Below are 13,322 nucleotides of genomic sequence, written 5' to 3' on the forward strand. Positions count from 1 at the left end.
AAACAATATATAAAAAATGGCAGGTCAGAACAAATTCCGCTTACTGTCAAAAGTCAAAGCCTCAAAGGAAACAAAACAATTGGAGGGTTATGATCCATCATCCATTAAGTATAGGCGGTTACATAAAAATAGTAATCAAGGCAGTGAAATATTGCCTGTATGTAACTACTTGTGCAAAACCAAAACTATATCAAAATTGAAGTGTAAACATTTACCAAAATCACGTCCTTCACTACCGTCTTTACTAGCATATAAGCGGAGCTCAATATCAAAACGAAATCGAACCTAATCTACCGTCGTATATTGAGCCGACAGATCAGGTTCTATATTGCATGTTCTACTGATAACTCTTAACAAACTATAAAGACCCAGTTTATACCTGGACTCGGCTAACAAGCTGAGCAATATGGTTGATAAGGGAACACATGTCTTTCTTCCTTGTTCGCAGGTTATGAAGGTGGCATAAAACTTGTCCAGTTAATGTTCGTATACCTTAATATAGAGATCTGAGTCACCTGGAACGGAAACCACTTCCTAGTGTTAACTTACAATAGAATGGCATCACGTCACACACAATTTAAAAATCCCTGACCCAGTAAAGTCCCTTTCTTTATCTTTTTTAAGTAACTAAAACTATTCTTTAGTCTCCACTTCATTTTAGGAAGATATGCTAAATATTATAAAGGAAGAAGTCACAACATGACGACTGTCTAGTATTCAGTTTGAAACATAAGGAAAGTTTACCGCTCAGTGTTCGGTAAGTTATTATTGTTTCAAGCTATATGTTTGTTTCTGATGTCGACCAGCTTGTGTATGTGTGTCTATTTATAAAAAGAGAGAAACGTCTTAAAACGATTATTGTGTCCAATAAATTTTAGAAACAACAGAGGTACGTGTAGACGTTACTACAACTAATAACTGCATTAAGTGTATCGAAATTTGAAATTCGGTAGATTTTTCAATTTTAGTCGTTAAAGATTCAACCTAAACTTTACCAGGGCAGTTTTAGTGAGCGTGGTAATCAATGCTAACATTTTATTGTTTAATTTTCATCGTTTAAAGAAAACTGAAAAGGTGAATTTGCATATATAAGTTAATGACTTCTAAATTTTTGAAATTATTTTGTACAAGGAAAAAAAATATAGTGACTGCATCGTCCTATAATCGCAGATGGTCGAATGATCACACACGACTTTAATACAGAAATCACCATCCTCTGATTCTATTTATAGATAATATGTCAAAAAACGGTCATAGTAAGCATTACGTTGACCATTTGTGTGTGTCTCTAATCATGTTGGTTGCCTTTTTAAAGGTAGAGAAAGAACTATTATTGACAGGCCATGACAAAGTCTTAAGATTGCCTTTGATAACTCAAAGTCTTCGTAGATTTCATTTGGTGACTGGGCAACAGTCACTTATTCTGGCAACCCGCTTGTTTATTATGGTAATGATAAACCAGTCTATGTTACGATTTTGATGGCCTCGATTTTTGTAATGCGCATGCACTCGATCGGAAGGTATATTTCATATATACATGCACTAAACACGCGTTTCCCCTCTATGCAATAGACACGTGAACAAACAATTTAAGTAAGAAAATCCATTTATCAGTACTAGTGAATATAAGTTAGATATTTTGGATATTTAGGCACCATGGTACGTTTATTCAAACAATGTTTTAAAAATCTGGGTTTTGGGGGAAAATGCATCACGTTCATGCATTTTATCATGGGTTAAACAAAACTTTTCAAACTTGTAAATTATTTCTCAGAATCTAATATTTGTTTTATAATTAAGATGTATCTTACCCATGTGCATGTCGGTATCACTATGTGTGCGTGCATCTGTATGTATGTATATGTGAATGTATAGGTATGTGTTACGTGCAAATATATAAAATATACATGCATATATGTATACTAATAGGCAGGGAACGTCTGTGACACGGTAAAATAACAGTTCATGCTTTTTATTGGTTTATCCTGTTAGTTTGTTCTGCAGGCTTATGCAGCTTCGATATATAAAAAATGTGATGCACGTATGATGTCGCATAATTTCTTGAAGTTTACGGCAGATTGACCGGATTGATCCTTTGGATTTTATAATTATTTGTAACCGTAGAGTACATCACTAAGGAATTATAAAATATTTACCTTTTATTTCTCATGTTGCAGACGTACACCGTTGTGTTTTGGCTTTGTCTAGTTTTTCTGAGTAATTATTTATCTTTACATATTTAGAACTTACCTTTAATTCGCCAACGTATGGTTAGTTTGTGCTGACAATGCTGTTAAGCTCTATACGTACCGGATATAATAGTGTGGCATTTTTCAAGGGTTTTCGTATTTGCGTCGGCAATTCATGTTTCCTCAAGCATCATCAACTCCATCATCATCACACACGCACCCCCTCCACACACACACACACGCACCCACCTCCACACACCCACACCCATCACACACACACACACACACACACACACACAATATATATATATATATATATATATATATATATATATATATATATATATATATATATATATATATATACATGTTCTTCATTTCCATTTCACCCCTTTATTTCTCAACCATAACTATAGCAACATTCTAATAACCCATGATCAGCACATGAAATAGTCAAATTGATGAACACAAAGACGAACAATCAATATTTAAAAATACATCCTAGATTTAGATGCAGCTGGTAGCAACAATTATCATTGAAACTACGGTCTCTTTGTATATGTACTTCTGACAAAGCAATTTCTAAGAATATACAAATATTATTATCAGACAAAGTGTAATTCAACAAATGTACGTGACAATGATAAGAGAAAGTGGTCATTAAACACTTTAACGGACGAGGAAATCCCTAGTGGAATAATTTGCATGCCAGCACTTTGAACAATTATAGATAAAGCCTAGTGACATTACCCTCTTTAGATAACATTGGATATCATTCTATGTTGTAACTTGTTGAGTCCCCTTTTGTACGTGCATGAAAGTCCCTTGCTGACGTCACTCTGTACGTATCATAACATACCTTGCTGACATCCACAAAAGAATGTTCTATTTCCTGGCATCAATCTTATATTGGTGTAGTATGTTCACTTTTGAGAGCAACAATGTCTATACATCCATCTATCTATCTATTAAGATACACCACACAGAGAGAGAATTGACATGTAACTATGTAGTAATATTTACCTCAAAAGATATATTTGTTTCAAGGGAATTATGTGTTATATATATATATATATATATATATATATATATATATATATATATATATATATATATATATATATATATATATATATATATATATATATATATATATATATAACCACAGTCATTATCATCTTAGTCAGGATCTGTGTAACAAAAGAAGGACACCATCTACATCTAAAGTGGCATTCAATATAGCAGGCAACATGCATCACGGTGATCCTGAAGTCAGTCGACATTTAAATATTTTTATTTTTTTATTTTTAAATGTAGAAATCATTATTATGCCGATATTGTATTCTTTTGAATTAAGACTCGGGTAAATGCGCTCAACACATCTTGGTTTCGGCCTTTTCGTACACGGAACAATGCCAAAAGATCGACTTAACTACTTTTAATCCATGCTGCTCTGTATATAGGTTACGGATACGGAGTATTTAAATATTAATGCAGCCTTCCAGGAATATATTAGATCAATAGGCGCAATGGTTGATACAGCATCGTGTTAATAATGCAAGGGTCGTCGGTTCTATGATCGTCAGGCCAGCCCGGATATATATATATATATATATATATATATATATATATATATATATATATATATATATATATATATATATATATATATATATATATATATATAAGCCTCAAATCGTCAAATAAGGTAAAGGCGTGAACAAGCGGTGATTTTGTGTAACACGAAAATTTGCAACTGGTCATATATCAAACTTCCACTTTGACAAACAAACTGAAAGAAAACAAACTAAAAGAAAACAGACTAAAACAAAGCAAAAAAGATCCAGTTATAGCAAGTCATACAGGCTGACGGTTTTGCGATTTGCTCGGAAAAAAATGTACAAACTGTTCTGACTTCCGCTTCTGAAAAATAAAACAAATCAAAAGAAAAAGAAAACAACAACAATAAAAAAAGACAAAAAACAAATACGGCAGGCCATATTGGCTAAATGTTTCGCAATAAAACCCAACAAAGCACATATACTAGGATATGTCAGAAACAAACGAAATAAATAAAAGAGAACTTCCTCTTTGATATACGATATATATGGCCAAGTTCTATTCCTCACGTGTTCTCCAGGTCGAACCGAACACTCATTCGTGTGCCTAGTTGCTATGTTTGATATTGACATACCGACAAGACACTATTTCCGTCAAATATATTGTCTTTTTTTTTTTCTTTCTTTTTCTTCATGCGATTGGGACATATTGAACTGCATGACGGCGACTATTCTAATCTGTTGTCTTGTTATGCATTTATTGAACTATTTAGTTTCAAAGCACCAATAATATGAATGATTCATTCTGTATTCTTACACTCCAGGAAACTTTTACCTACCCGGAATGAAATGTAATACCGTCGTCATAAATATTACTTGATAAAGCATGTAAATCTTATATTTCAGAACTCCTCTGGACCGCTTTTACACCCAACTGGTTGTGTCTCCTTTTTTATACAGAAAATATTATGTTCAGGATGGAAACTTGCCAGAGAGAGACGTCCACAAACGTACCGAAATTCAGCAAGACTTCTACAAGAAAAGTCCTTCAACCAGTGCTATCTCCCTCAGTCAAAATGAATGGTAGTCCCTTCCTTCAATTGGGAAATCATGCACGCGAATATAACACTTACAGGGAAGCGAAGCCCTCACCAAATTGGGCATTGGAACAAAGATCTTGCCAGTCTTCAACACCCGATATTCCGGAACAAACGGTTCTATCTCCGACACCATTAATGTGCAACCGTCCCTTTCTCCAAATAGAAGATCCAAACCGACCAGGATATGACACGTGCAATATCGGTGAATTAACATCAACACGGGCTCCTGGAAGGTCGTACATTAACAGAATATCTGTAACGATCCTTTGTTTTCTTGTAATACTGTCATGTATTGGATCTGCTTTAGCGTGCACGTACCTTAAACATCTTATTGATAGGTGTAATGACTTGGAGGCCAAACTAAACAGTACTCAAAGTACCTATCAACAAGGATTGTATGATGCTGAGGAATTCTGTCTTCCTTGTAATCAACTAATACAAGGTCCATTCGAAGAGGATAACGTAGCGCTGAAAAACCTAACATCGAGGACAGTCGATGGCGTGGTTGCTTGTTGCGGAAGAACGCCAACTCAGCTCTTAATTATCTTAGATCTGGTAAGAGATTTTCTTTAAATTAAAAATTACCCCCACCCGTCCCCCAACCCTCCTCCCAAAAAATGAAACAAAACAAAAACAACAAGAACAAACAAACAAAGCAAACAGATTCCCGTTTATTTTCCTTCCAATTGTAACTATCTATATTTTCTAGAAGTACGGCGATAGTGTAGCTATGTGGTAATGTCATAGTCTTTGGTCCAGTTGATGTCAGATTATGTATGGCAAGTAATCAGTTTTATCTATATCTGGTAAAAATGCAGTTGGCATTATTTTTGACACTAAAAATGTTTGCTGGATTAGTCATATTTCAAAATGGACAAAAGCAAGATTTATATTAGTGAAAAATTCAGAATATAACTACAGATTTGATTGGTTAAATTTAGTGAACAGCAACTGTTAGACATATTTTCAATTTAATATCTCTTTAGAAAAAAACATATATCATTAAACAAAGATGTCAATGTTTATTTCGCACAAAAAATGATCAACGTTCTTCATTTGGGAAACCAGTTGATTCTTTTTTTAAAAAAAATCAGCAGATAAAAGTGAGAAATAGTCACCGTAAACATTCAGTTAATTACTTCATCTGGGGGAAAAAAATGACGTACTCCGCTAACGAAAATGTTTCATGTACTAGAAAATAATGACATCACGTAAATCAAGGAATCAACGCTCTCGTAACGAATTCCTAAGATAATGAGCGAATTGTTAGCGTGCGCTGTATGTGTGGAAGACCAAACTATTATAACCACAAATCGATTATTGATCTGTAACCAATTTTTTTTCTCTCTCTCTCTCTCGTTCAGTATGTCCAGCAGAAACAGAAAGAAAAGTGCGCACAAGGTATGTAAATTCTACACTTCATTATACTCCCAGTAGCAATGTTTCGCCTTCGTACCTGTCAAATTGATACTCTAGTGCTCCAAACGATCAACAGCTTTATTTCTCTTGTGACTCCATAACATTTATAATTTGCATGTTTGTCATTGAACTCTGTCTGGAAGCGAGGGAGACCCTTTAGCACCCTACTTATTTTTAATAGAAATTGTACTTTTTGCAACAGAACGGGAAAAGAACACAACTATTACAGGCATTTTCTATAATGAAATGCAGTACAAATTGGGGCTGTGCGTTGGTAACGCTTCTTTATTATTAGATGGTCAACCTTTGTCCTTGAACGCAACCATGCAGCTTTTAAGCGACGTTGCCTTGGCATCCGGTCTTCACTATAATTTTTCTATATTAATAGCTATTTGGATCAGACATTTGAAAGAAATCAAATACAAAAAAGTCCCGAAGTTGGTATTAACTGGTCAATCGATATATTTTTGTTAGATTACTGGTACTAGATTTGTCTTTGAATTTGGAGGATATGGTTGAACCTAATTATTTGACGAAGTTGAAGGAAGTAAAATAAAAAAATATTGATCTCGTGAAGCAGAAGAAATTAGTTCCTTATTGGAAAAATTACTTTGATAAAATATTTGATTTTGGCAAACGTTATTAATCTTGCTGTTCTACCACGTCCTCAATCCCATATAGAAAATGAACTGAATACATTATTTTTCAAGGTTATTTCGGTTGGCAGTACCGAGAGGGTAAAAATAGATACTCACATAGCTATCTCCTTTTAAAGAATGGACATTAAATATGATTCATTTGTCCTCATCTATGTCTTATATAAAAATGTCTTGGATTAGACGCATTATACTGAACGAAGATGGTTTACTGCCAAAACCGGTTTCCGGACAAATATTTGGACAATTTGGAGGTATACTGTTATTAAAATTAGGAACAAACATAAATTCAAAGAAATCTCTGAAACAATTTTTTAAAAATTGCTTGAAGCTATTTATGCTTTATCTCAATGGAGAAATGAACCGTCAGTTGTTCAGGAATACTTGTCTCAAGATATTTTTAATTTAGTAACTAAATACAATTTTAAATCATAGGCAAGGTGGAGAACAAACGGTGCTTTACTTATTCATCACCTTTTTGATGCACGAGGATCTCTATTAAGTTTTTGGTGATATAAAGCAAACAGCACAAACTAACAATTTTATACAGTAATTTGCTCGTATCTCAACTATATCAGTGAAGTGGGAAAAAGATAATTAAAAGTGTTTTGAAAGTGGAAATACCTTCCATGTATTACTCGACAAAACTTCGCTCCTTAGGATAGTTGCCAAGAATAAATATATTTATAAAGATCCAATAAAAACTAAGATGCAAAAGCAAATGGTAAATATGAAACTTGTCCAGGCACCTAGGGTGTTCAATTGATGCAACTGAATTAACCAACTCTTTTGTGTTTGCTAAACTTTGTACAAAAGAAACAAAGTTGATTATACTTAATTTTAGATTTCTACATAGAAATATTGCCACACAAGAGGTTTTGAAAAAGATTAATTTCAGTAATAATGGTAAATGCACCTTCTATAAGAAGGGAATAGAACAGATTGAGCACTTATTATATAACTGTCCAGTTACTGGGCATTTTTGGAAATTATTTGCGGAATGGATCCAAATTAATACAGGAATTTCAAAATTACACGAAGAGATAGATGTCTTGATAGAAAAAGATATTTGTGATCTTATCAATTTTCTAAGTTGGCTTGCAAAATAATTTACATCAGATCAAGTCGCGCATCACAAATCTCAAATCTCACCTATTATTAAAACTTGTGTTTTATTATACAAAAGGCTGTAAAAATGTGTCAAAGTGAGTAACGGAAGTTTTGAGTTTAGGAAGACGTGGATCCTTTTGTCAACGTTTAGATTAATTTCTTTCTTTTTCATTACTTTCACAACAACCAAATAAACAGGCAATGTAAAACAACAACCATGGTTTTTGTTAACGAGCAGTTCTCTTTGTACAATATCTGTGTGTGTGTGTGTGTTCGTGTGTGTGTGTGTGTGCGTGCGTGCGTGCGTGCGTGAGTGTGTGTGTGTGTGTGTGTGTGTAAGTAAAGGAACGAAGTTAAAGATCATGATAGAAAATAATGTTAAAGTAATGCCGCAAACACCTGGTCAGGTGAATATGTAGTTGAACATGTAAAATCCTTACAACCTATGTTCAATAAAATGAAAATAAAATAAATCAATCTGGACAGGATGCTACATTATTACCTTTCAAAAAATTCACAGAACTGACTTCTACTTTTGAACAGTTTTATGTCAGGTGGACACAGACAAAAGTGATTGTATAAAACATGTGACCAGTATTAGAGATTAATAAGGGAAATTACTATTAAAGTTTTTCTTACAATCGTCATCTAAGCTAAATTGCTGCTGCTGCTGCTATTATTATTATTATTATTATTATTATTGACAGAAACACAGAACTCGTCCAGCACAAAGTGTACCAACGTTTCTGGTTCTACAGATCGACCCATAAATACTCCAATTTCCGCTCACTTGGAGGCAGGGCCACAAGATGAATCAGCAATTGGTGAGGGAAAATCCAATTTTATAAACTTGATTTTGCTTTAGATATTTCATATTACGTCTATTGCAACGTAAGAATAACATTAAAAAGTTGTACTCTCGACGACTCAAACGTTGACGTGATTTAGTTTTCTAGAGAAAGAAAGACAGTGAACCCAGTGAAAATTGCTAGTTATGCATTTGCGACCACGCACTCTTCCAAATGATGGAGACGATGATCAGATGAGTTAAAAGTGAGTGCTTTGGCACATCACAAAATGGCTATTATTGTTCTAGTAATTATACAAATTATGAAATTATTTGATTGAAGTATTTATTTAGAATTTCATACAAAGAATCTAGTCGGCATATCACGGTTTTGATAGGCAGAAGGTCGATTCTTATGTATTGCGTTTATTTTTGGTTTGAAATTCTCAAAGCTATTATCAAAAACATCAGATATATTACAAGGCATACAATGCTTTTGTCTCCAAAATACTTTGCAACAAAATTGTTATAAACACACACACATACATATATAACATTCTCAAATCTTTCTTTTCTACAGGGAAACGATATCAACCCATTCGCCACTGGATAGATGACACAGTAACGACTCACATTTCAGGGCTGGTACTCAACAACGACCGACTTATTGTGTCAGAGTCAGGGTTGTATTTTGTGTACAGCCAAGTCGGGTTCGAAGTTTATTACAACTCAAACAAAGCTATTGAAACTGCAAATCAAACATTGTACCACTATATCAATCGATACAATCCGATCTATCCGAATGGTGGGAATCAGACTATAGTAAAAGGAGCAGCAACACAATGCTGGGAAAAGATAAAAGATTTTGGATATTATACAAGTTACGCTAGTGCTGCAATTTTGCTCAATAAAGGGGACCAGTTATATATTATGGTTTCGCAGTTATATATTTCGAGGGATCCAAAACTAACATACGTTGGGGCCTATAAAATGAATTAAATGGAAGGAAACATTTTAGAGAAGAAATTCTCTAGTTGGTCAGGAAAGGCCTGGCAAGAGACTTCGTTGACTAATCAAGTGTCAGTGCGAAAACAGTTAAACACTGGAATAGTCAATTGCATGTACATTGCTCTTCTATGTGATCGCAGTATTACTGTTTTGTTTTCAATAATGAACGCCAGATTTCCGGTTTGCTCTACATTAATGGTTGTGTCACAGTCGGTGAAGATTTTGGTTCTAGTTCAGTGCATAAAACGACGTTACACAGGATGTTAAAGTGGGCATTCAGAAATGACATTTTCGTATATGTGAATGCATTCCCTTGTTTGTCAGTCGTGATATATAATCATCATCGAGTCTTTCTCTAATTGATTCACAACTATTTGAGAATATAAATGAAATATTTATATAATAGCTGCCAATTTACAGTGAATATACTAAATGTAAATCGGTTGTGCAAATATTTCGAGTTGATCAAAGCCTACAACTGATATAGACTACATCGACAGTCTTCACTTTTCCTACCTCCCCTCAATATACGGAATATAACAATACCACTACAGCATTATTAATTATTTTTTCAAATTTCGGCTGTTGTTACGGACTGCATGAGGCCGGCGAGCCGCGTGTTTGAGACCCCTTGTGTATAGTCACTTCAGTGTAAGCTGTGCAGTGCTAAAACACCGGTGAAGTTGGCAAATATTTTGGACTTATGACTTTATATTTTATTGGATGTGTTAGAGTTTAAAAAATATTAACAAGGTATGACCCAATAGAAACATCTTTGTTGAGTTCGTATATCACTCATGTGCCGTCCCTTCATTCATTTTTATGCCATATTTTGTTCCGACTGAATGGAATCCATTTTCAAGAGTAATAAATGAAATTAATAGCGATTTACATGTCCAAGCTCATATTGTTTAAAAAATTGTTTGCATCACTTAGTAGTATTATATCTTAGAATATTTTACAAGAAATCAATTTTTAGAAAATAGTTTTCTGTACGAATATACTATGCGAGATCCAGTATTGAACAAGTCCCCACTATCTGATATTCTTTTCACTGCCTTTTCATGGTTATAAGATTACGAGCATATTTGCATATAGTTCTGCTTCGTTTCTACACAAGCATCGTCTTAATCGTTTAGTCCTATACCAGGATATGTAGAATCTGCCTATGGGAAAGATTTTTACTCCCATACGATTCAGCACTCCCTTTTTTAAACTACTTAATTTACTTAGGAATGGTTGTGTTCATGCTTGAGTAAAAACGGTACATGCGCATTAACATTCATCTTTTATATGGTATGATGTTTTGTAATATTTGAATATGACTGATTGATTTTTTTTCAGTTACCATGTGATCTCAATAGATCGTTTGCATGTATCAGATCAGTTGTGTATATGTAATCATTTACAAAGTGTATTCGACTTTTTATACCTTGACATCCACTTCTCAAAGCGAACTATGTGATATTATATTCGTTATAATAATAAAAAGTTTGATTCAAACGTTTTATTGTTTTCTTTCTTTGTTTAAAATATGCATAAAGAATCTTAGAGAACAGGGAGAGTCAAAATCTTGTCTTCACAAAGTTAAAGTTGATCTCTTACCTTGTCGTTAATAATGTTAATAACGTCGGCAACATGTGTTGAAATAGAATCGATGTGTCACATTTTAAAATCCTGTCCTCGTCCCATGACTGCTATATGTGGCCACACATATGTGTGATAGTAAAGGGTTATTGCAATTGTTATTACTGTTGTTGTTGTCATTGTTGTTATTGTTGTTGTTGATGTTGTTGATCTAAGTTCTCAATTTCACATACATTTATTGGCAAAACAATATCACTGCCTTGTGGGTTCTGACCCACAACCGCCGGATTCAGGAATATTAAGTTCAAACTAGTGCTCTAATCCAGTCGACTTGGACAATTACCTGATATGACGGAACGTGTATATGATCATTATATCTGTACGTAAACAGCGAAGTATATACTTTTTCTTTCAATCATTCTAAACATCTTATACAGTTGCCAGAACTTTCACACCAGTAACTCTTCAGTTTTACCGTAACCGCTGATGAATCTAGAACGTTCCAATTCTGGACAAACTGTTGTAATACTGGCCACTGGCGTTTATAATAATACTTAACACTAATTGTCAGGGTTTCGATACAAGCTGGGTTTTCTCTTTGAGTCCGGGTCCAAATTGTCTTGCAGAATTGTATACCAAGATTTGTTATAAACACGAAGGTGTATTTGTTCAGGGAGTTTAAAGTGCAATTTCTGTTAACCAGTTATTTTGTTTTTTAATTCTTCAAAATGCATTTATTTATTTTCTAAATAAATTTGTTTTCTTTGCTGTCACTGTGACATTGTTCCCGGTCGCGGGAAAATTACAATTCTCGATTTAAACAGCAAGATTATTTTAAATTCTTAGTTCTTTTTAGGAATATACAGGTCACACCAAAATTTACATTCACGCAGATGTCACATTTTATTTATATAGTACTTGCTGGGACAGGGTGAGTGACACGGGCGACTGCCAAGGTCGGGGGTTCATTTAGCAAAGTTTGTTGTATTTATTTCTCTGTGGGGAACTTCTAAAGCCGTTTCGTCCAGCGCAAACTTGCGATACAACTGATTCCTCTCAAACACCTGCACTATTCACCATTTTCCGCTCCCTTAGTCAATCGCTTCACCTGTATAAATTCTTTAGCTATACATTATATTTCCTCTCATTCTTTACTTTGATATAGTACATACCCAATGAATTTTCATCTGGCGTTTGATACAGACGTTTAATCTCTCCTTATAACACACCCATATTGGAACTAGATCGGTGTTTTCTCTGTCGTCCGCGTTTTGATATTATTGCATGTGCTGAATCAAACGTGCATCAGTGCGATTCGTTTTGAGTATCATTCACAATGAAAAACTGTAGAACTCGTAAAATAGTTCATGTGTAATAAATACAAGGCCGCTTTCGTGTATTGTTTAGAGTCTGATAAAAGAAATGGTCTTATACGGCTTACGAATACGTCTCGGCCTGACGCAGTCTACTTAACCACACATCATATCAAACTCATTCATTCCGTCGACTCCGAACAAAAGACATGTAATTTAGAACAAAAAAACACTTGTTGTTCAGGAGGGGAAAAAAAGACAAAATACAGAAGAAAATAAAAAACACGCCTGCAGTTTTGTGTACATCATCGTATAGATGTCTTAAAAGCTGTTTAAATATATGTTAAGTCTTAGCAGTGCGTGATGGGTAAAAATCAGTCATGACGTGTATGTACCGCATTCATTTGAATGTGCAAGCATACGTATTCTGTGTACTGACGTATTCTTCTTCAGTTTACGTAATACGCACTGTACGAGTAGTAGAAGTAGTAGTGGAAGTGGTAGTGGTAGCAGTAGCAGTAGTTGTAGTTGTAGTAGTGTTAGTAATAGCGGTTTCTAGCCTGTGTAGAAGAATTAGCAGTTTGTGGGGTGATG

At 34.3% G+C, this 13,322-nt stretch overlaps 1 protein-coding gene across 1 annotated transcript; it reads left to right on the forward strand.

Annotated features, from left to right (window-relative positions):
• Positions 1-627: 627 nt before the first annotated feature.
• LOC149799469 (uncharacterized) lies at positions 628-11,335 on the forward strand. Its single transcript, XM_089958835.1, has 5 exons — positions 628-757; positions 4,655-5,403; positions 6,213-6,249; positions 8,741-8,857; positions 9,401-11,335. The coding sequence occupies exons 2-5, from the start codon at positions 4,717-4,719 to the stop codon at positions 9,817-9,819; spliced, it is 1,260 nt and encodes a 419-aa protein (XP_089814961.1). The 5' UTR covers positions 628-757; positions 4,655-4,716; the 3' UTR covers positions 9,820-11,335.
• The last annotated feature ends 1,987 nt before the right edge of the window (positions 11,336-13,322 follow it).

Source organism: Sinohyriopsis cumingii, chromosome 5 (assembly GCF_028554795.1).
Source record: "Sinohyriopsis cumingii isolate HCF-2022 chromosome 5, ASM2855479v2, whole genome shotgun sequence".
Classification (NCBI taxonomy): domain Eukaryota; kingdom Metazoa; phylum Mollusca; class Bivalvia; order Unionida; family Unionidae; genus Sinohyriopsis; species Sinohyriopsis cumingii.